Source organism: Sceloporus undulatus, chromosome 6 (genome assembly GCF_019175285.1).
Source record: "Sceloporus undulatus isolate JIND9_A2432 ecotype Alabama chromosome 6, SceUnd_v1.1, whole genome shotgun sequence".
NCBI lineage: Eukaryota > Metazoa > Chordata > Lepidosauria > Squamata > Phrynosomatidae > Sceloporus > Sceloporus undulatus.
The window spans coordinates 42785019-42807565 of record NC_056527.1 but is presented as its reverse complement, the minus strand read 5'-3'; the positions used below and the strand labels follow the sequence as shown (position 1 = coordinate 42807565).

The window sequence follows — 22547 nt, the reverse complement described above, 5'->3', positions numbered from 1 at the left end:
GTATTTGGGATGAATTAATGAGGCTCAAAGGCCTTGATGAATAGCCAAGTTTTCCCTTGGCATCTAAATAAAATGAGTGGTGGCACCAATCAGACCTTCAAGAGGGGGTCAAACACAGTTGGGGTGCCATAGCTGAGAAGGCTCCCTGCCACATCCCAGCAGAGTGTATTGACCTCACTGATGGGAAATGAATGAGGTTGTCTTCAGCAAACCTCAGTCCTTGGATAGACCCATGTGTGGAAAGATGTTCAAGTAGTGGGGTTCCCAGACATTTAGGGCTTTAAATGTTATCACCAGCACTCAGTGGCATCACCTGGTACAGTAACTCATGGTGTCCCCCACCACCCCATTGGCCCCCCTCCCATAACACATCTTACAGAATGCTTAGTTTTGTAATGTTTTTGTATGAATGTAACTCATAAATCCTAATTCCCATATATCACTGTATTTAGTGGTAATAGTTGTGACATAAATAACTAGCAAAATGAATATTATACCTTTACATTACAATATCCTATGCACAACCTAAATGTGTTTACATATACATCGTTTCATGTGGTTAAAATCAAAATTTGGTAAAATTTGATTTTTTTAAATAATTTTTTAAAATAATTAAAAATTAAAATTTTCAATTTTTGTTTAAATCTGGGGCTCTCATTTCTCCTCCCACTCAGCCTTTCCCTACTCACTCTATCTCTTCAGCATTTTAAAGGGGCACAGGTGAACTCCACAGCAATTCTCTCCCCAAAGGAGCAGTGGTCGCTCTCTCTCTCTCTCTCTCTCACACACACACACACACACCCTAATCTAATCAGATAGTTAACAGCACATGGAGTACTGTGGCTAGATTGTCTTTGTTGAGGAAGATCCATAGCTGGTGCACCTTTCAAAGATGGTGCCAACCTTTCTGATCTGTATTTGAGCCTCCAGTGACAGGCAAAGATCTAAGGGTACTCTCAGACTACACATCTGTGGGAGTGAAATTTCGTCCAGGACAGGCTGTTTACCCAAATCCACAGACCCAAGAACCACCAATCTACAGAACCTCTAGCATATCCAGATTCAGATTCAGTGTATTGGCTCTCATTCATCCCATACAGATCCTGGTCCAGTACCTGCACTGCCCCAGCTGACTCAGTTGACAAGGACAAATAGAGATGAGTACCATCAGCATATTGACAGCACTCCACTTCAACCCCCCTTATGACTTTACTCAGTAGCTTCCTGGAGATATTGAACAGCATGGGGGATAAGATGGAAGCCTATGGCACCCCACATCTTAATAGCCATGGGGCTGAACAGGGACTTCCCAATGCTTCTCTCTGGAATAAAGTTCTTTCCTCTCCCCCCCCCCCCATCTTTCATGTGTTCCCCTCATCCACTAACTGGTGTATACCCAATTTTTTCTTTTCCCATCTGATGCTAAAGATACCACTGTTATTACTCCCAGAGTTTGTGCATTTTTACAGGGAAGACTCCCATCAAATTTAAGGAATAATTTTTTAAAATATTAAAAACCTGGCAGGACATCAGGATACCTATCCTCCCACATTTGGAGTTTAAGAAAAACACCCTAGACATCTGCTTCCCTCCCATCTTCTTTGCATTTAATTAATTCACAAAGATATGCTTGACGTCAACTTCACTCAAATAGATATCCACATGATTTTAGCAATGTTTATTTCTTGTTTCTTTCTTCTCCTTCCTTGAGGACTTGCCAGTTACCTTTCTGTTGTCCCCTTCCCCCATTTCTTTCCCTTATGAGTAACCTTATATCAGAGGCCTAAGCCTCCCACATTTTCTGAATGCATTATCTAAGAAACCACACAGGTCCTGCCCAGGCTCAGCAGTCCTGTTCTTCATGATATCTGTTATATTAACTGCATGAAATTAATTGGCGACATTACTTGCGAAGTACAAGCAGCCTAACAAACCAATAGTGGGTGACTCTGCTTAATTCTAACTCACAATCCCTCTTAATATCTGAAACTGTGTGACCAATGTGTCATAGTTTTCAGTGTCATCAATTTACATCATGACTGGGTGATAGGTGACCCAGCATAGGCCATGTAGTCCCCATTTGAGGGGGGGGGGGGCTGAAAAAAATTCAACTTTGAAAAACATATGAAAGCAAGTAATTACTAACAGGCTCCAAGGAGTAAGAAATAAAAGGCAGATATTCAACCACTGGTACAACCACAGTGAAATCTGTAGTACAGAAGGCTTTTAAGCTGGATACATAGAGGCTGTATTTTTAAAAACACACCCACATGCACACAAACACACATACACACACACACACACAACAAAAATGCTCATGCATCTCAGTTCTGAATTATGAAATTACTGGCTGCATTTTAACCCCAGGCAATCAGTTTGGGGGTTTAAAAATTATTTATTCATTAACTATGAGTGGTTATTTTTAAAAAATAGGTTGGGGGAGAGCTGCGTGAGATGTTGGCATGCAGTCAATTCCCTTAGACTGTTACGTTGAATAAAGCTGTTGGCAAGGTAGGGAACAAGAGCCCTGTTGTTTAAATGCTCTTCCCCCTGCTATCTAAATAATAGGTGCCTGCTGCAACTGCAGCCTTTCATCCGACGCCACCATCTCTGGTGGACTTGCTCAAATCCAGAAGTCCTTCATTAAGACTATACAAGCCTGGAGCTCCAAGCAGTGGGGACTTTTCGACACAACACCCCTCGCCATGTTGTCGTTAATAGGATGTGTTATAAACTCAAATCATTAAGCTGAAAACCTTGGATAATGAAACAACAGCTCCAGCAGCAGAACAGATCAGGGGTTGAACTCCTCTGTAGCTCCAACCAACCTGGCTCAGCTCTGGAGACAGGAATACCCAGATGTCAGCCATTTTGCTCATCGTTATGCTAGAAAATGCTAGTAGTAGAGTTTTCTGCCTTTGTTTGGCCACTTGCATCACAAAGTTTCAGGCAACTTTCTCCTCCCAGAGTTTCGTTTTGCCTTTCCCTTTCACAAAGTGAGAAAAAATTCGTCTTCCTGGCAATAGGTTGCTTTCTTTCAGAAGAAGAACTTCACAAATTGTTTCATTGTATTTTAAATTACTTGCATGTTAATACTTTCATTACTGTTTTTAATCTGTATTGTTTTTAAAATCTGTGGTATGCTGCCTTGAGTCACATTACTGGGAGAAAGTTGGGATGTAAATGAATAAATAACAACAGTAGCACCTGTATGTAGTTTACAACTGGCATTGTATTTATTTAGTTAGTTATGCGGACTCTTATCATTCACCTATTGAAAAATATCAAACTCAAGGTGACTTGCAATAGAAGTATATATGTTTATATGTCCTATTTAAATCGTGTCTTTCTCTCAATATGGGACCCAAAGCAGCTAATAATATATGTTAAAACAAAATGCAGCTAAGACAATATCTAATACAAGAGTTAAAATAATTACACTATAATGCTAGAAAAATTAATTTAAAACAGTTAATGGACAATCAGAACATAATAATGATAAAAATACAGCACACCGTAATTTTAAAACCCTTCGAGTACAGTCTTTTACAGCCAAAGGCTTGGATAAACCAGGTCTTTGCTGCCTGCTGAAAGAAAGCAGAAAGGGGCTACCTCTCTTTCTCTGGGAGGGAACTCCACTATCCAGGAGCACCCACTGAAAAGGCTTTTCCTGTGTCCTTAATATATTTGCCTCTGATGGTGGTAGGGCCAAGAGAAAGCCCTCCCTTCAAGATCTTAAAAGTGAGCCAGGGACACATCCAGATAAGGTCGATAGCCTGGACCCTGTAGGTCATAACCACCACTTCATGTCCAGAAACCAACAGTTAGAGAGTGAAACTATTTCAGCAGGGAAGTGACATGACTGGTCCAATGTGGAAGGCTCTGGGGTTGTTGTGACCACAGGGCTTCGTGTGTCAAGGTGGCACAAAAGGCACAACATATCCTCCTTCTTTTCCAAGTATTGGGTAAGAACTGGAAAGAGTGTTGTTTGCGAAAGCTACGCTAAATTGGCCAAGGCATTCAGAGCTGGGCTTCCCAGCATCCTCTAACCACAGAAAGAGCTCCCTTATTAAAATGGGATTTCTTAGCAATTCAACCTCGAATATAGTGATAAGTCTTCATCAGGCACAACTGGAAACACTTGTGTCTGTTGGAAGGGATCCCTTTCCATAAAAATAAGTGCCTGCTCTCTCTCTCTCTCTCACACACACACATACATATACACACAAATAGAATGATAGGTTGTGTGTGTGTGTATGTGTGTGTGTGTATTTGTGTGTGTATATACATACACACACCATACACACACATATAAAATACATATGCATGCAGAACGTATAGAATTATAGGTTATAGCCCATTTTCATTTTTAAAAGGAGTCTCTTTGTCATACATAAAATACACAGGCAACATACATATACAATAAATATCTCACTTCATACTCAACACACACATGAACACATGTATACATACACACATATTATTTTCATCATCATCATCATCATCCATCCTTTTTCTCAGCTTGGGAATCAAAACAGTCTGCAAAATGTTCAGCATACACAAGGTAGATGGATATGTGTGCATGTGTGTGCATTATTATATATGTGTTTGTGTATGAATACAAATATTCATCAAAACAATACCTTATTCTCATACACACAGACATCTAACTTGGAATTGTAGACACACACAGAGAGACGTACGTACACAAACACCCACACAATAGATACATAAAGGATACACAGTAGGTATGTAAATATATTAATTGAAATAAAATATTTCACGTAAATATAAATAGCTAACCTCAAATTATACGTATCCACACACAAGTATACACATTACACACACAAGTATGTAGACATAGGCAAACATACAGGCCAAGTGACTGTGTTTAACTCGAAATCTAGGTTGGTTTCTTCTTCAAGGCTGCAAGTCCTTCCAGTGGTTAAACTGCCTCAATGGCAAAGAAGTCAATGGGGTTTAAGTAGCTCAGCTATGCTCAGGTCTTCAATTAGTGTTTCAAGACGAAGCCAAGAGTGATCTTTTAAAATACAAACTCTACTTGCATTTTGACAAGTATATGTTGTGCCTTTGCAGAGCTCCAAACTGTTCCATAACAAACTTTTAAAACTGATCCTCTTGTTCCAGATTATCTTCTCTTTCAAAGTAAAGAAATAATTATCTCAGCCTAAAACCACACTGTTCGTGAGTCACATGAGAATGAACATCCCCAGCAGTCTTGGTCAACGTGGGTTTATAGTTGTTTAGAGCATTCCAAGGGAGGAGCATTTGGTTTCTTCCTTTGTATCATTTTTATTTTGTCATGTTTAAAGGAGATTCCACAATATTTCCTGCGAACTGTTGTTACTCGCCCTCGGTCATTGCAAGAACTGAACGTGCAGATGAAGTAACAACACTTCTGAACACTCCCTGGTCTCATTATTTTTTATAGAAATATGGTCGCCTCCAGGAGACTCTTACATCAGAAGGTCACAGATTTTTAAAATCCCTGTTTATGAAACCAGTAACTCTTTGTAGGGATTATTGGGAGCTTGAAAAGAGCAACACGTTGACAGAGCAATTGTAGACAAGTCTACTCGGGGAGTAAGTCCTGCTGAGTTTAACGTGACTTACTTATCATACAGTATATCAGATTGTGCTTTATTTTCATAGGGGTAAGGTCTACCTACAATTATGGATCCACAATCAGAATTGTAATGCGCCTGACACAGTTTTTCTTCCCAATCTTAAAACTATTTAACTGGAATTTAATCCCGCTGAGTTTATTTGTAGTCCATTTGAATTATTTCGGAGGAATTTTTTAGGGGGGAAAGATGAGGACCTGCTTAACACAATGCAATTAGTCAGGAGCAATTCTGTTTATTTTGATAGCATGGCTTTTGAATACCTCTGATTTAAGATTGCATAGATTAGCAATGGAGATGTCACCATCCAAAGATTTATAATTAACTGAATAATATGGAGTTGGTTGTATTTGATGAGAAGCCGTAATTTATGTGGAACAGTGTACCAACGCCCATCAAAGTAAATATGTTGGTTGCTACATTATCCACATTGACTGAAAATATTACCTTCATTCATTTTGTTATTATATTATTAAATATTATTTTTCTATGGTTTTGTGATGGCGAATATCAACTAATTTGCAATGTGATGCTGGGAAGAGTTCTTCGGATACCTTGGACGGTTAACAAAGACAAATACTGCAAATAGAATAGGTCCTAGATCAAATCAAGCCTGAACTCTCCCCTAGAAACCCAGATGACTAAACTGAGACTATCCTACTTTGGCTATATCCTGAGAGGACATGACTCACTAGAAAAGACAATAATGTAGGGTAAAGTAAAAGGCAGTAGGAAAAGAGGAGGACCACCTTCCAGATCAAAGAAGCCATGGCCCTGAATCTGCAAGATCTAAGCATTGACTTGAACCTCTCTTATTCTTGGGGTTGCCATAAGTCGAAGGTGACTTGATGGCAGTTAACAGCAGTTGAAACCCTGCTCAACTCTGTCTGAGTTTCTACATTTCGACAGGCCTTGACAATAGATAGATAGATAGATAGATAGATAGATAGATAGATAGATATCCAGGTTAAACACCCAAAGGGTGCTTTTTAGCCTCTTCCCATCCTCAGCTATTATTTCAGATGAAAGGTAGATACGGCTCCAGACCTGAACTTGCTTTGACGTGAGTTCCATTGAAATCAGTAGAAAGTATTTCCCATCCAGAGTGCGAGGTGATACATGTCTATTCAGAAATCCCATTGATACTTACTTCCATGAAAGTGTTATAAATTGTTGTGTGCCTTCAAGAACCTATCATGGGATTTTCTTGGCAAGATTATTTCAGAGGAGTTTAACCATTGCCCTCCCTTGACTTTCCCAAGGTTTCCCAGTGGGTTTCTTGGTTGAGGTGGGAATTAAACCCTGGTCTCTCCAGAGCCACAGCTCAAACTACTACCTCACAGCTGGTTCTCAAGCATTGTAAGACTGGAACCTAAAAGTGTTTGGGAGTTTGGGTATGTGTTAACATAAAGGTACAGATGTATCAGATATCCCTCCTTCCTCCATCTGGACACAACGGGACTCAGTTTCAGAGTGAGACCAGAATGAGAAGAACAGAAGGAAGAATTGGCTGAACGTGTTTGAATGTTGCCGCCTAGTAATTTCTATTTAAATAAAAAAGCTTGCAAAGGTTTTACATCAGTGATCTTATCCATCACACCATTCCTATGGTGGGCATACTATAATTCATAGAGACCTGCTATTTCAGGCATATGAACTGTAATGTAGTTATGGAGACTCAGCTCTACTATAGCAAGCATCTGATGCATTTCCCTTGGTATTCACAGAACTGGAAATGAAACTTCAGGTTGGGTTTTGATACCATGGGGACAGGGGGAAGCAGGGGGATTTATTTGGCAGTCTACTGAACCTTTTTCAGAGCTGAATAGTACACATCTCTCTCGGGTCCAAGTCTACTTGTCTTTTAGCATATTACACCATTATCACTCCATTACATTCCTAACATAGTCTATGGCAGGTCTTTAAGCAGAGGCTTGATGGCCATGCTTTGATTGAGAGTTCCTGCATGGCAGGGGGTTGGACTGGATGGCCTTTGTGGTCTCTTCCAACTCTATGATTCTAGAGGAGCACCTCCCATACTTTAACACCCTCCAGGGGTGTGTTATAACTGCCATTATCTCTATAGGGGCTGTCTTTTGGGGATGATGTGGAGGTGTAGTACAAGACACTTGGAGAGTGTGAAGGTGGTAAGGAAGGCTGTTGCAATATGTGTTCATTGCTTTGGGCCTAGCAATACCATATAAGGTAGCTTATATAAGTTGGAAACTGTGGCGAGTCCCTGGACCCAGTTTCTGTTCCTGGACTTTTGCTCTGCCCCAAATGCCCCACCACCACCAGAAGGAAAGAAACAGAAGTAAGTAAAAGTCCACTTCTGGTTTTCATCAAATCATCATCATCATCATCATGCCAGAGGTGTAGTGAGTTGTTACTGTGTGCCCTCAAGTATTTCTTTCTTTCTTTGTACTTATGGTGACCCTAAGACGAACCTATCACAGGATTTTCTGAGGGTTGAGAGTGTGTGCCTTGCTTAAAATGGGCGAGTGGGGATTGCCCCCTTTTAAAAATAAAGTGCTACTCCGAAAAAAAGCAATTGACCTTCTTCTTCTTCTTCGCCTTCTCCTCCTCCTCCTCCTCCTCCTCTTCTCCTTCATCCATAGAAAGATCAGTCTGGGAAATCATGAAGCCTTGAAAGGCCCCACAGTTGCACCAATATATTATATTCTGCATTAGTGAAAACTGTAGTAGGTAGACAAGTTTTGTTTGATATCGTTTTCCACAAAAAACGTAAAAATCCAGTGGAGGAAGTAAGTTAAATGACTAAAGATAATTCTTGTGAAAAGAAGAAGAAGAAAACCCCGTTGGCCCTTGAGAAAAGTACTAAACTCCAGGGGAAAGGGAGCTGTGGAATCGGTGCAAAATGTGGATTTATTCTAGACGCATGAATTGTACAAATAATTCTGGACGATTCAGTCCTATCATAGCAACCGCCACGATGCATTGCTCCTTGTGTGCTTAGAGAGAACTATAAACTAAACACCAGCTTGAATTTCGGGGGTGGAGGGAGCAGGAGAGAGGATTTCTACACAACCTCCTACTCTCAACATCTCCAGAGGATGGTCTCAGAGCAAATTGTTTGAGCCCAGGTTATGGGATGGGATTATTACTCAATAATAATTTATATGTCTTCTGCTGGCTTTTAGGCAGAGGAGCCGTGGCGGTTGTACACGCTTTCCATAAACTTATAGTAAAAGCAGTAGCTTTAGTGGGGATTCTTTCCTTGCTCGAGAGAGGAGTTCTCCTCCTTCCTCCAGAGACCCGCATCCATCTTTCACCTGCTTCAGTGCTGGGAGGCTGCCTTGGGGGAAAGTTGTGGGAGCCCTCTTCTTATATGGTCTTCCTCTTCGGGAATATTGACTACACAGGGGAGGGGGGGGATCAGTTGTAAGGGAGGAAATGAAAGTAAGAACACATTCCTCCCCCACCAAAGTTACTACAGTCCTATAGGAAAATAGGCATCATAACTGGACCTCTGCATTTTCGATTTAAATCATAGTAATAAACGGAAGCCTTGAATCTTATTGGCTCCAGAATTATGAGAGGCTTACTCTGGAGGCAAAGAATGCCTGCGTTATCCTTTCTATGAATTCTCTTTCCCCTCACTTAAAATCATTATCAGAATCAACAACTCGAAGGGGAAAAAACTGGTGCCAGACTTGCTATTATCAGCTTTTAAAAATTAAGAAACTTTCCTAGCCAATGATTTACATCCCATACATATCTACTGAGAATAAGTCTCATTAGGTTCTGTGAGCCTTACTCCCAGTTAGGAGGATCTAGATTTCAACCGAATTCTGCCCTCTGTTGCTGAGCAAGTCTGATAGGACTTCTTGTAACTACAAAGAATTGCAGTGGAAATGATGTTATCTTAACTTTTTTAAGAGTTCGGGAAGTTATTCTCATATTTTGCCACAAACCCTGCCTTCCCGTCACATTTGTTTTAATATTTTTTCTGTGCACAAATATTATATAGCTGAAGAAGACCTATTCACAAAGAGCTTCTTCGGAGGCAGGCTTGATTTAATATGTCTGTAACAATGGAGGTCATAATCATGTGGTAGCAATTAATATAACCTCCTGGCAAAGATGTGGGAAGGAGGAATTACCAACAGCCAGGGATCAGTGTCTCTTATTGAGGTAATTTTGCTTCTCTAAATCAGTGCTTCCATCCAAGTGATATTATTACTGTATTATACACTTTCCTGACCAGAGTTTATTAAAGTATATCTTCCATAATATATCTGGTGGTTTAAAAAAATAAATCCAAACAACATTTTTTTTAATCACGATTTTCTTCTTATTCTCTCTCCACCCCTTTTTTTAAGATGTTGGCCAAAACATCTCACTTTCCTTGATTAAAAAAATAATAATACAAGAAACGAGGAGCTCCATAAAGAGACAGCCTTAATCCGAGGAACAGCTAAAGTATCTTTGTGTTTATGATCAGGGTATTCGCACTGTGCGCCTGTATAAAATCTACTCTTAACACACCGCTTACGCATTTTTGGAAGGGGAGAGAAAAGAGTAACTACGTCGGAGAGAACTAACTTGTTACTCCCACCAGACGTCTTTGTGGGTCCACACACACACACACACACACACACACACCGTCCCCACGAATTCCTAAACTCTCAGATTACTGAGAGGATCCATAAGAAATTGTGAAAAAGTGATAAAAAGGTCGGACAGAAGCATATACTGTAAATGTATACTGTACCCTTCCTTACACAATAGGCACTGAGTCATCTCCAGCCTGTCTTTGAATCGTTTTTATGTTTCCTGGATGTTTTAAACCTCACTTGTGTTTTGAGCAGAGGATTCAGAAAATGGCCGGATTGTAATCATTGAGTTTTTTTACACTAGCTTTTTTTTTTTAGTGTGTGTGTGTGTGTCTGTGTTTGTATTGCAGTATCTGCTCTTGTATTAAAAAGGAATGCACTTTTGGGTCGTTTAATCTCTACAGAAGTCTTCCTGAAGTTTAACTCTCCCTCCTTCGCCTTTAACGTTTGCTTTTGAAAATCCTTCCTATTTTCCAATTATCTCGACGACAACAAAACCCAGTACTCAGTGGGAGGGGAAGGAGTTAGGATGTCCAGCAAATGTTGCTCGTAAAGCTGTTTGGTTACATTAGAAACACATGAATATCCTTCAGTCCAATGTGTCCTTAAAACAGGCTCAGGAATGTGGACGTGGAGAAAAGGATAGAAGGAGCCAGGCCTCGGCAACCTTCCTCCCCAATAATGTGATGGCAGGTAAATTGCATTCGCTCATGAAAATCAAATCTGATTAAAGGGTTCCTCCTATCACCATCCTGGCCCGAAATGGGTTTTTTCCCCACTTGGAGTGGCTGAGTTACTAGGAATCCCAGTTTTTAAATCAAGGCTTATTTATTTATTTATTTATTAAAAAGGTATACTTATTATATTAGGTACACATACACACACATATACATAGAGTGTGTTACACACATAGGTAATAAGTTACATGTATACACCAATGTCCTTATACAAATGTGTAGTATGTTGCACAAGCACACTACACTAGTGATTATATGATATAGGAATGTGTGTGTGTGTGTGTGTTTTCCAATAGTAATAATATTTTTGAGGAAATTATGAGACCAGGACCAGATTAATTTAAAAGCTGCATTATGTTACTGTTTAGAACAAAGTTAGGGCTTTGAAGATGCCAGCCACAGATGGTCAGGAATAAACTCATCTGGAACATGGCCACATAGCCCGAAAAACCCACAAAAAACGATGGATGCCGGCCATAAAAGCCTTCTACTTCACATTAGGACTTAATGTTTTTAAGAATAGGGTGAGATCCATCTCGTGCTGGAATGAATGGGAAAGCTGAGTTTGTTTCAATGGAGCTAAACTGCATCTTTGTTGGCCTTCTCCCACGGAAAACTATCTGCCCTAAAGACTGCCGGGCCTTTTTAAAATGCCAAGTCCCATTGAAGTCAATGGGTATAAAACAGCATGGACGTCCATAGGGATGTGCTTTCAATCTTCTTGGCTTCAGAAGGGTTTAGGTGTCCCTAGGTATCCCTGGATTGGGTACCCAAAACTCTATTTTTCAAAGCACTTACCTGGAAGATAAGGCCCATGTAATTTTGGAGGCTGATTCTGCAAGACCTGAGCAGCCAATGACTTGGAGGTCTCTCATTCGACTTGATGGCAGTTAACTGCAACACTTCGGAGTGACTTCCTCTTGGCCGTTTGCATGTTGCACATGCAAGGCCTGGAGTTAGCCTTGTTTGGGTCATATAATGTGGAAAATGTATTCGAAGTGTCCATAGCTCTGGGTGAGTGAAGGGGGCGGGACTACAGGGGCAAAGCTTTTGCTTTTTGTTAAGGAAAAGTCGCATTCACACAATGTAAGGACAACTGAGAGTTCGTGGCCTCATTCTGCAATCCTTCCCATTTTCAAATGGTCCTTCATTCCTTAATAGACTTGCGGAAGTCTAACTTGTCCTTACTGCTTTATTACTTTTAAGGAGTTTGGCCTCTCCTGGATGATAGTCCTGCGATCCCTTTTTAAAAATGATATGCAAAGGGTTTTGTTTTTGTTTTATAAACTGGTCTGTTTATTCCCACTAGGCGTTGCGATACCAAACTGAAATTAGTTGGCTTAGTCTTTCTTCAACTATCAGTTCCACCTTCAAGTTTTTTTTGGGGGGGGGCACCTCAGAGCAGAATTAGCCAAAACAAAGGTATCAGTTCTCACAAAGGATGCTGGATATGGTTAATCCGGATTTATGCTGTGGTTCGGGAAGAGAGTCATCGTTACCATACTGAAAATAATATTTTAGGCCTGGATTGGAAGGGAAGATGTCTTGACCTGTAGACAAGCTCTGATTGTACAATATTTTAAAAGTGGAAAAAATATACTAATATTAAGCTTCTAAGAAAAGTTGAGTGTGAACACTTTCTTGTGAAATAAATATTAAACATTATAAAAACTCAAAGAAAACCAAACTGTAGGTACTCTGGGTGTGTACCTATACTATACCTATTTGGATGTGGGTCTATATATGTGAGTGTATGAGTATATTCTCTCCATCTTCAAAATATAAATCCGCAAAGGGAAGTGGTGGCAGATCTGTGAGAACTTTTGCCCTCTTCTCTGCACTGCACTACACAAAGGCAACCTAATTTTTACTGTATTTTCACACACATTTCAGTAGAATAGACCACATTAAAACAAATATATATTAGTCCAGGAATATCTTATTCTGCCTATCCTTACCAATCGCCATGCTGAAAGGCCTGCATTTTGTTGCTCAGCAGTTTGTATTTTTGTTTGTCCGGGACAGATTTCTCAAAATGCCAGAAAGGGGGGAAAAACAGCTATCATATACTGTATACTCGTGTAGAAGGCATGTAGCTTCTGAAAGTTGTGCTTAGTTCCTAGGTTGGCAGTTTAGCTCATGCAACGCTACTGGACTGCGATCTGGCTTGTGCCTTTGCTCTGACTGTTTATCTCCTGGTTTTCTGCAAGGAGTTAGAGCATACCATCCCTGATATTTTGTTGTCCCAATAACTGCTGAAACAGGACTGCATATTGACTTAGAGTAGCAGCAACCGCGTGGTACCTTACTACTACTACTACTATTACTACACACAGATATCTCCTGAAATTGTTTCGAACTCGAGAGAAATGGAGAACCCATGAGTCATGCTAATTCTTGATCCGCGTAGCAAATCAGGAAGGGGCTGAGGTTGAAGGCTTCTGTTTTGATCAATGTCCACCTAAAAACTTGGCCTGTCTGGGGAGGTGGGGAACAATGAGCAATCCTTGGAAGATGTCCTCCTCTCTCTCTCTCTCTCTCTCTCTCTCTCTCCCAATCTCAATTCCACACACACACCAACACACATCTCCCCACCCCATCCTTTATCCCTCTCCAACCTCCGTATTGGAACAAAGCCAAGCAACTAAGCACAAACATTATATCGGATGATGCCCTCACACACCCACAGTGGCACGTTATTTGGACACTATTTGGACATTGGCACTCCCATCTTCTCCAGAAGTTGAGAGCATGGAAAACCTTGCTCGGAAAAAGGGGAGCCCGAGATGGAGGAAAAGGCTAGAAAGAGAAGGAGACGGGGAGGGTGAGGAGGGAGGGAGAGGGGGAGAGAAGAAGAAGAGGAAGGAACCATTCCCTTTCTCACTACTGCTCCTCTTTAGCAAACCAGACAGGCTCCTCGGACTTTGAATGACACTCCTGGCATTGGCTAGACTGGAGCTTTCAACTTGACCTTGGCCTCTAGTCGTGTCTAACCCGTATGTAAAACAGCACTGCCCACCTCCAAAGTGTGTGTAGGGGGAATGGGTGAACAACCCGACGGGAGTATGTTTGGGGGGATCTGCTGGGTTTTGGTTCCTCAGAGATGAGTTTTTAAGGATGAGACCTCCTCCCCACCCCACAATAGAAAGGGAGGGGGAGAACGGCGTCCCATCCCACCCCACAACCATCATCTCTCCTTCCCAGCCACCAAATAATGGAAAGATTTCGAAGGCCACTTCTTCCCCCTCCTCCTGGAAGGCTGAAAAGACTGGAGAGAAGGGAGGGGGGATGAAATGAAAATATGCCAGGAATAAATATTTGCCTTTGGCCATGAGAAGGAATGCGGAAAAGCCCATCCAAGCGGAGGCTGGGGCAGGAGAGGAAGGGAGCCCTTTATTGGCCGCCCTTAAGAGAATTCACTGAAATATGGTCCCAGTGACAAGATTGCCCGGTGTCGCATACCATTCTCCGCCAAGAGCCAGGACCTGCCCAACTGGTGGACAGGCGAACTGACAGATCTGTTCCTTCCTCGACATACAAGGGAAAAGGAGAGTCTCCGAACAATGCACGATTTGGAATTCCACTCTTGTAGCACTGCGGTGAAAACAACATCATCGCAACGCCAGGGCCAGGGCCAGCACAATAGATCATCAATACCTGTCAAAAGGGCATCAAAGAAACACGTAGTTCAGGGGCAGAGGGGCCAGTTTCCTCCTTTCCTTGGAGCCAGAGAACCGATAAACCCCTGGTTTTCTTCCTTTCATAATTACATTGCCTTGCACCCATTTTGAAGAATTAAACCATATCTCTAAACCCTTGTATAACCTCCATCCTCTAGCATGCTAACCCAATATCTATATCTAAGAAAATAGCATTTATTAGTAGAGAAATAACGGCTTTTACATTACTACTCCGTTACTTAGAAGCAACTGCCATTGAACTCAGCGAGGCTTGCTTCTGAACAGACACGTGTGGCATTGCATTATTACTCCCAGTACATAGGCTTACACTGAGTTCATTGAAAAAGGGCTTTAATAACAACAACAACAACAACAACAACAACAACAACAACAACAACAACAACAGGGAGTCCTTTGGTCACTCAAAGACAGTAAATAATCCCAGGCAACATTTATTTTCATAGTCGGGGATGATTCCAGCGCAAATTGTGGACAGCCCGATTTTATTGTTAACAATAATAATGTAGTGAGGTTGATTCATTTCTGAGGTCTACTTAACTCCTTCTTCGCCACTCGGGAACCCAATGCCGACCTGAACTAATCGGTTCCTCTCCTTTATTTTAATTTTCTTTATGCACAAGAAGACTACAGTATTGTAAATACTCTTCTTTAAAAGAAATAGTGAATCCAAGCTGGAGGGGTCAGTAAAGGAGGTGTGATACGGGGCTTTGACCAAACGTGATAAGGCTGGGTAGGGTTTGGGAAAGAGATGGTTATGGTCCCCGCTGGTTTTCATAGGAACAAAAGCTGGATGCGCCTTGCACTCTCCCTTCACCAGAGAAAAGAGGAGCTGCTCTAGAGAGGAGGCAAAGGCGGGGCAGGAGAGCCTCTGGAAAAGGAAAAAAGAATAAAAAGGGGGAAACCAAATAACCACCAGTTGATCACCAAGAAAATGTTGAGAAAGTCAGAAGGCTTTTCTGGCACAAAGCTGGTGGATATCCTGTTGAAAGAATTTCCTGTAGGCAATGTACTGGAGAGAGAGGGGGGTTGGGAAGGAGGAGTATCCACACTTTGTAGAGAAAGAGAGAGAGAGAGAGAGAGAGAGGAGGAGGAGGAAGGGGAGTGTGGGGGGAAATACCTGCTCTTCTCTTGCACCCCAAATCCGTGCCTCCCCTTGTCACCCCCACGGTCCTGAGTGGAAAGAGGGGCGGCAGCGCCCGATCCTGTGTGCCCCGCCATCCCAGCCCCTTGCGCCCCTGCGATTAGGACATGATTTAATTATCTTCCCCTCCATCCCCCTTCAGATGTTTATCAGCTGCTTTGCATAGTCACGTGGGGGGAAAGGAGCCAATGGGGTCCTCCCTGCCGCGACACTGGGGCGCGTCAGCCCCTGGTCAACTCTGGGAGATTTAGTATCTCCTTTTTTCAGTCTTTGGGGCTTTTAAAAATACGAGCCACTCGTCTCAATGCGGCTCGGGCTATGACAGCCTCCGTGCTCCTCCATCCCCGCTGGATCGAGCCCGTCATGTTCCTCTACGACAACAGCCTGGAGGAGATCAACAAGAACATGGAAGCCGGCTTCCACGCGGCGGCGGCGGCGGCTGCAGCGGCGGCGGGCACCAGCTTCGTGGCGAGCAACCAGTGCCCCAGGAACCTGATGGCCCACCCGGGCACCGCCGCAGCCTACGCCGCCTCCAGCGAGCCTCCCTCGGGGCCGGCTGGCATGGCCGACCCGGTCCCGGCTGTCAAGCAATGCAGCCCTTGCTCGGCCTCGGTGCAAGGCTCCTCGGGCCCCGCCGCCCTGCCCTACGGCTACTTCGGCAGCGGCTACTTCCCCTGCGGCATGAACCACCACCACCCCAACGCCTCGCTCAAGTCCTGCTCCCAGCCCGCCTCCTCCTTCGCCGACAAGTACATGGACACCTCCGGGGCCGCAGTCGCCGCCGCCGGGGAAGACTTCTCCTCCCGCGCCAAGGAGTTCGCCTTCTACCAAGGCTACGCCGCCGGACCTTACCAGCCCGTCCCGGGCTACCTGGATATGCCCGCCGTGGTGCCCACCCTCGGAGGGCGAGGAGAGCCCCGCCACGACTCCATGCTCATGGAGGGCTACCAGCCTTGGGCCATCACCAACGGCTGGAACGGGCAGGTCTATTGCCCCAAGGAGCAGAACCAGCCGCCCCACCTCTGGAAGTCCACTCTCCCCGGTAATGCACCTGCAAGGACCTTCCTTTGCTCAAGAGGATGATGCCTTGGGCCACAGGATCGCTCCCCTTCACCCCCCCCCCAAAGAACCCCCCCCCAAACCCCCCCTGAAAGGCGCCCTTTCTCCAGCCATCCTTTCCTCTTAGCCATAATGGTCCCAGTTCTCTTCGCCTAACGTTAGGGAGGACATCTGGGGTTTGTTGTGGGGTTTTCAGGCTATGTGGCCGTGTTCTGGAAGAGTTTGTTCCTGAACTCTGGCCAACATCTGTAGCTGACATCTTCTCTGAACACGGCCACATAGCCCGAAAAACCCACACAAAAAAACCAACAACTATGGATGCCGGCCACGAAAGCCTTTGACTTAGGGAGGACATTTTAAGATAGCTGCTGCTGCTGCTTTTTCTTCTTTCTTTGTTTAGGTATGTATACCCCGCTCTTCAGCTGTAAAGGCTCTCAGAACAGCTCTTCTTCTTCTTCTTCTTCTTCTTCTTCTTCTTCTTCTTCTTCTTCCTCCTCCTCCTCCTCCTCCTCCTCCTCCCTCTTACTCTTCTTCCTCTTCCTCCTGCTTCTTCCTCTTCGTCCTCCTCCTCCTCTTCTTCTTCTCCTCCATTCTCAGCCCCTTGAGCAATGGCAGAGCTGAGCCCTTTCCCGAAATGTGTGATCCTTCAGCTTAAGAAGCGGAGCTGCTGCTGCAGCTGAGTTTTCTGAGCCACCAGTCCCTGTACATATGAGCCTTTTTCCTCCAGGTTGGGTTCTGCTGTTTTTAATACTCCTCTCCTGCCTCCTACTTAAGCCCTTTAGCGCCATTGACAACAGTGGGATTTGCTCTCAAGTAGCACTCTCAGCCCCTTTCGCGACAACGCTCCTGGCCTCTAACCCTTCCCAGCACTGGCGCGGAGGCTGTCCCTTTCACACACGTTGATAATTTATTAATGCGCCTTTACCTTCTTTTATCACACCGTCCACCAAATCAAATGACTGTTACTGCTGCTAGTGGTAGAAGCAGCGTCAGTCCTCTTACTGATACTCCAAGCAGCCTTTTCGGAATAATAAGATTTTACTTTTCCTATGGACGTTAGTTTCCACCTTCCTAGCATTAATGCGGCATTCCCTGATGTTCCTGATGTTGCATCAGCCATCTTAGTGATATAACAAAAACTTGACTAATACTGATCCCTTTTCTATCTGAGTATATATACATATAGATATACTGTAGAGAGAAGTTGTAACACCCTTGAGAATAACTGAAAGAAAGAAATCGGTAGCATGAGCTTTCGGAAACTACACTCATACTATTAACCTCATTTGTACTTTTTCAACTTCAGTTTCTTTCTTGGTTGTTCCGCTTCTAAATTGTTCTGTCAAATAGCCTCTCCACTTCCTTCACTCTCCCTTCCCCCCCATCCAGCTGTACCAAAACTAGTTACGGATTGTTTTAGTTCTGTGTTGGCCACAGGAATGGATACGGGATAAAGGTATAGCTTTTCTTTAAAGGATAGATTTGTTGTTTTTTAAATCCTTTCCTATGAATTAGGAAATAATCAGCCAGAAAAAGCTTGCTGGAGGATATTAATAATTCCCAGTTAACACCCCCCCCTTGAACGGCCTCAGATCTCACACCTCGTAGGTTTTATTATAGCTGCGTATAATTTTCGAAAAGCCTTTAATGTGAAACGGTGAGAAGATTCCTAGGCGAAGTACTGCTAGCGATAGAGAGGAAAAGCCACCTTTTTGCAGGATGGGTTTTTCGGTCTATGGGGCCATGTTCTAGAAGAGTTTATTCCTGATGTTTCGCCAGCATCTGTGGCTGGCATCTTCAGAAGATGGCGAAACGTCAGGAAGAAACTCTTCTAGAACATGGATGGCCACATAGCCCGAAAAACCCACAAAATGCCGGCCATGAAAGCCTTCGACTTCACATTTTGCAGGGTAACGTAGAAACCATTGTAACCCTTTTGGTGGAAGAGTTTAGCCCAGTCTTTTAACCTGAAAGGAGATACAGGGGATCTCAGTAATAAACCTGGTATTTTATTTTACTTTATTTAAATAGCCGTCAATAATGCCCACCTTCCTGTTGTTTGGTTTTTCTGTTCCAGACGTGGTTTCACATCCTTCCGATGCCAATTCCTACAGACGTGGGAGAAAGAAACGAGTGCCTTATACCAAGGTCCAGTTAAAAGAACTCGAAAGGGAATACGCTACAAATAAATTCATTACCAAGGACAAGCGGAGAAGGATATCAGCCACTACGAATCTCTCAGAGAGGCAAGTCACAATCTGGTTCCAAAACAGGAGGGTAAAAGAGAAAAAAGTCATCAACAAATTGAAGACGACCAGTTAATGGATTAAGTGGGAACGCAGCTGCCCCGAGGGCCAAAAAATTTTTTTTTTTTTTTTTGGTCCAGATTCAAATAATAATAATAATAATGATTATAATAATAATTAAAAAAGACAAGGCGATGAACTTCTTTTTCCAAGAACTCTGTGTCTTTGGGGGGAAAATGGCTTTTGAATAAGGTTGGGTTGTAGAATTGTTTTAAAGACTTAACAATTCACGCCCGCCGTCCAAAAGAGACAATTTTAATGACTGAAATAGAGTCCAAATGCCCAAAGCAGAGATATTTCAGTTTCAGATTTTAAAGAGAGAGAAAAAATATACTTTTGTGTTGAAAAGCGTGTAAGTATTACCATGACTTTTCTAGGATGTTATTTAGAAGTATAATCTGAATATTTTTTTCCAAAGGAGGAATATGTATGTATGTGTATGTATGTGTATGTGTGTGTGTGTAAGCATGTGTATATATATATATATATATATATATATATATATATGCACACAGTCCAATTCCTTACATTGAAAAGCATGCTGGATGGTTGCTCAGGTAAACATAGTGCAGAAAAATGTACAATTACTGTATGTTTAAGCAATGTATTCTATGTTTTCTTTCTTTTTTCCGAGGAAGGTACTGTACTGAATAAGCATTACAAACACAGCAGCATGGATATAATTAAGTGGAGAACTAACCTTGGATGAAATTAAATGCAACATACATTATTGGGGATATATACCCAAAAAAAGTGGGGACATTCTCTTGGAAATACTTTTAATTTCTTTAGTGGTTCGGTTTTTTGATACACAAAAATGCATGTTTCAGAAATTTGCAAAGGGATGCTCCAGCTTTTCAATATTAGTGACATTATCCAATTGTCCAAAATTGGTGTAAATCCCATAAATTCCTATTTTAAACCATGCGCACCTCAGTTAAAGAGAAGCACATGGATGCATTATGGTGATGGAAAGCGCACTCCCTTCCTTTGAGAAACCATCCCAAAGAAAGTGAAACTATATTTTGCTGCCCAGTTTGATTTCTATATTCTTTATTTTCATCTATCAGTAGTCATTTTTCCTCCTTTGTTTTACAGTTATGAGACAGCAGTAGAAAGTGTAGGGATCCATTACATCACTCCCCCCCCCCAAAAAAACCCCAAATCAGTTATTTCAACCAGCGCACTATTTTTTCCCTTTACACTAGAAGATGCTATCTTGTAAATATAATAATAATAATAAATCAGCACACTGTGAAAATGTATTTGTGCACCCTCTTTTTTATATTATATATATATTTTTACTGAAAATGGAAATTTTAAGTGTTGTAGATAGATGCTAGTGTTAAAACTGTTAATAAAACAGTCACTGTGATAAAAAAAATGTGATTAAACCCTCCTTTATTGACCCCCTCCCTCCCATTTATATAAGCATCTCCTGAAGAATCCGCTTCTCTTGTAGGCCTAATAGGTTTTCTCTTAAATTACTGATATGGTCCACATTTTCCCTATAAATTACACAGGACAGAGAATAAACGCATGATAACTAGCTTTACTTAAACTATAAATGTTTCAGTAGGGTTCAAGAGTCATGGGTTTTGTGTTTTTTTGAAGGTGGAAAGGAGATATAAAAGTAGTGCCTGGGCACCTCTTTCCAAAAATGAAAAACAGTTGTTAGGCCACAAATGCAAAGAGTGTGGTATTTAAGGTTTATTGGTAGGGACTGGTTAAGAGGGGCTGAGAAAGGGAGAAAATTTGGTATTCGTTGAAATGGCAGGGCTAGGAAGGCCTTAAACCTTGACCTTGATGAAGGGGGGGATGACAATTTGTGACCTTGACTCCTGACAGCTCATGAATAGTCTTCTTTCTGGATTAGTAGATCAAGGGCGCCACCTCGCGTTTCCACATCAGTTTTGTCCGCAGACTGCAGTTATGGAAAGAAGAAATCAACCAAGGCTGGCCTCCTAGCCCTGTTTCACAAGGGAATGTCAGAGAGGAACCAGTCAGGATGCTGGGAAGCACAGTGGCCTGCATTTATTCTAGTCTTTGGCTGGTTTCACACCCGTATTTCTTTGGTGATCAAGGCCTACTCTGTGTGTGTGTGTGTTGCCACTCATCCTGCTGCTTCTTTCCTAACTGGGCATTGGCTTCTCAAAAACCTCTTGGCAATGGTTGAGTGGGGAATAAAAAGTTTCTTTGGGAGCTCTTTGCTCCTTGTCTGCCACTCCAATTAATACTGTTAATACATTTTTAAAGGCAAATCATACTGGTAAAGGCAAAGCATTTCAACCCCCTTAAGACAGTGATGTCCAAACTCTGGCCTTCCAGGTGTTTTGGACTTCAGCTCCCAGCATCCCAGACCATTGACCAAGGTGGCTGAGGCTTCTGGGAGATGAAGTCCAAGATGCCTAGAAGACCAGAGTTTGAACATCGCTGCCTTAAGTTAATGGTTTTCTGCATTACCTTTTCAGCAGTGCCAAGCCCAGTTTACATCTATGCCTGTCATTAGATATGCTTGTCTAGATTTCTGCACCTATCATTCATGTCAATGTGTGTGTATGCATTCATAGATAGAGGGTCCCCCCCCCCCAAGGACTTTGCATGTAGCATAAAAACCACAAATGTAACTTCAAGGATTCTTGGCCAGGAAAACTTGTCCCATGATAAATCTCTTAGCCTTGAGTCTTACTCTTAGGCCCAGTTAAGTGGAACCATTGAATCAATGGGCTTCACCTGTAAGTTGACTCACCATTCAGTTGTGGATTCGGTAGGTTTGCTCTACATATAACTAAATAGCAGGATTCAGGCCTCGTTGTTTATGGCATCACAAACTTTATTTTTTTACTTCTTCTTTTCTTTCTTTATAAAGTTATGGATAGTTATAACCCGTCTCAAGTGGCAGGAGCTAGACAAGAAGAAAGTGGGCTGAAAATGGATGCTCTCAGTACAGAACCTCAGGACAATATTTCTCAATCAATCAATACAATTTATTGAGTAGCCCAAGGGCCGTTTCAAAATACTAGAAACATAATAAAAAGCAGTATCACACAGCTATATATAAAATGTAAATACAGTGCACTAGGTGCAATAAACCTCCAACAATATTTCTCAATGGTGTATGATATCCTAGGAAAGTTAACTAATCCAGGGAGATCTTTTGTAAACCTATTTTACAGTTTTGATTGTTGAAAGAATTTTTTTAAAAAAACTATTTCAATGTGTCTAAAAAAATGGCCAGCAGTCAAATACTTTCCTTAAAATTGCCTATTTTCTCCATTCACAAGGCAATGCAGCTGAAGTATTAGGACTGAAATCCATGTACTCCCATCGAGATCTTAATATACCGATTTGGTGATGGATCTCAGCCAATGGTGGAAAAAA

The 22547-nt window shown here is 42.2% G+C and overlaps 1 protein-coding gene across 1 annotated transcript; it reads left to right on the top strand.

The window, feature by feature from the left end:
• The first annotated feature begins 16088 nt into the window (after window positions 1-16088).
• On the top strand, window positions 16089-19186 carry HOXA13 (homeobox A13). Its single transcript, XM_042471179.1, has 2 exons — window positions 16089-16843; window positions 18938-19186. Exons 1-2 carry the CDS (start codon window positions 16120-16122, stop codon window positions 19180-19182), a joined length of 969 nt encoding a protein of 322 aa, XP_042327113.1. The 5' UTR covers window positions 16089-16119; the 3' UTR covers window positions 19183-19186.
• The last annotated feature ends 3361 nt before the right edge of the window (window positions 19187-22547 follow it).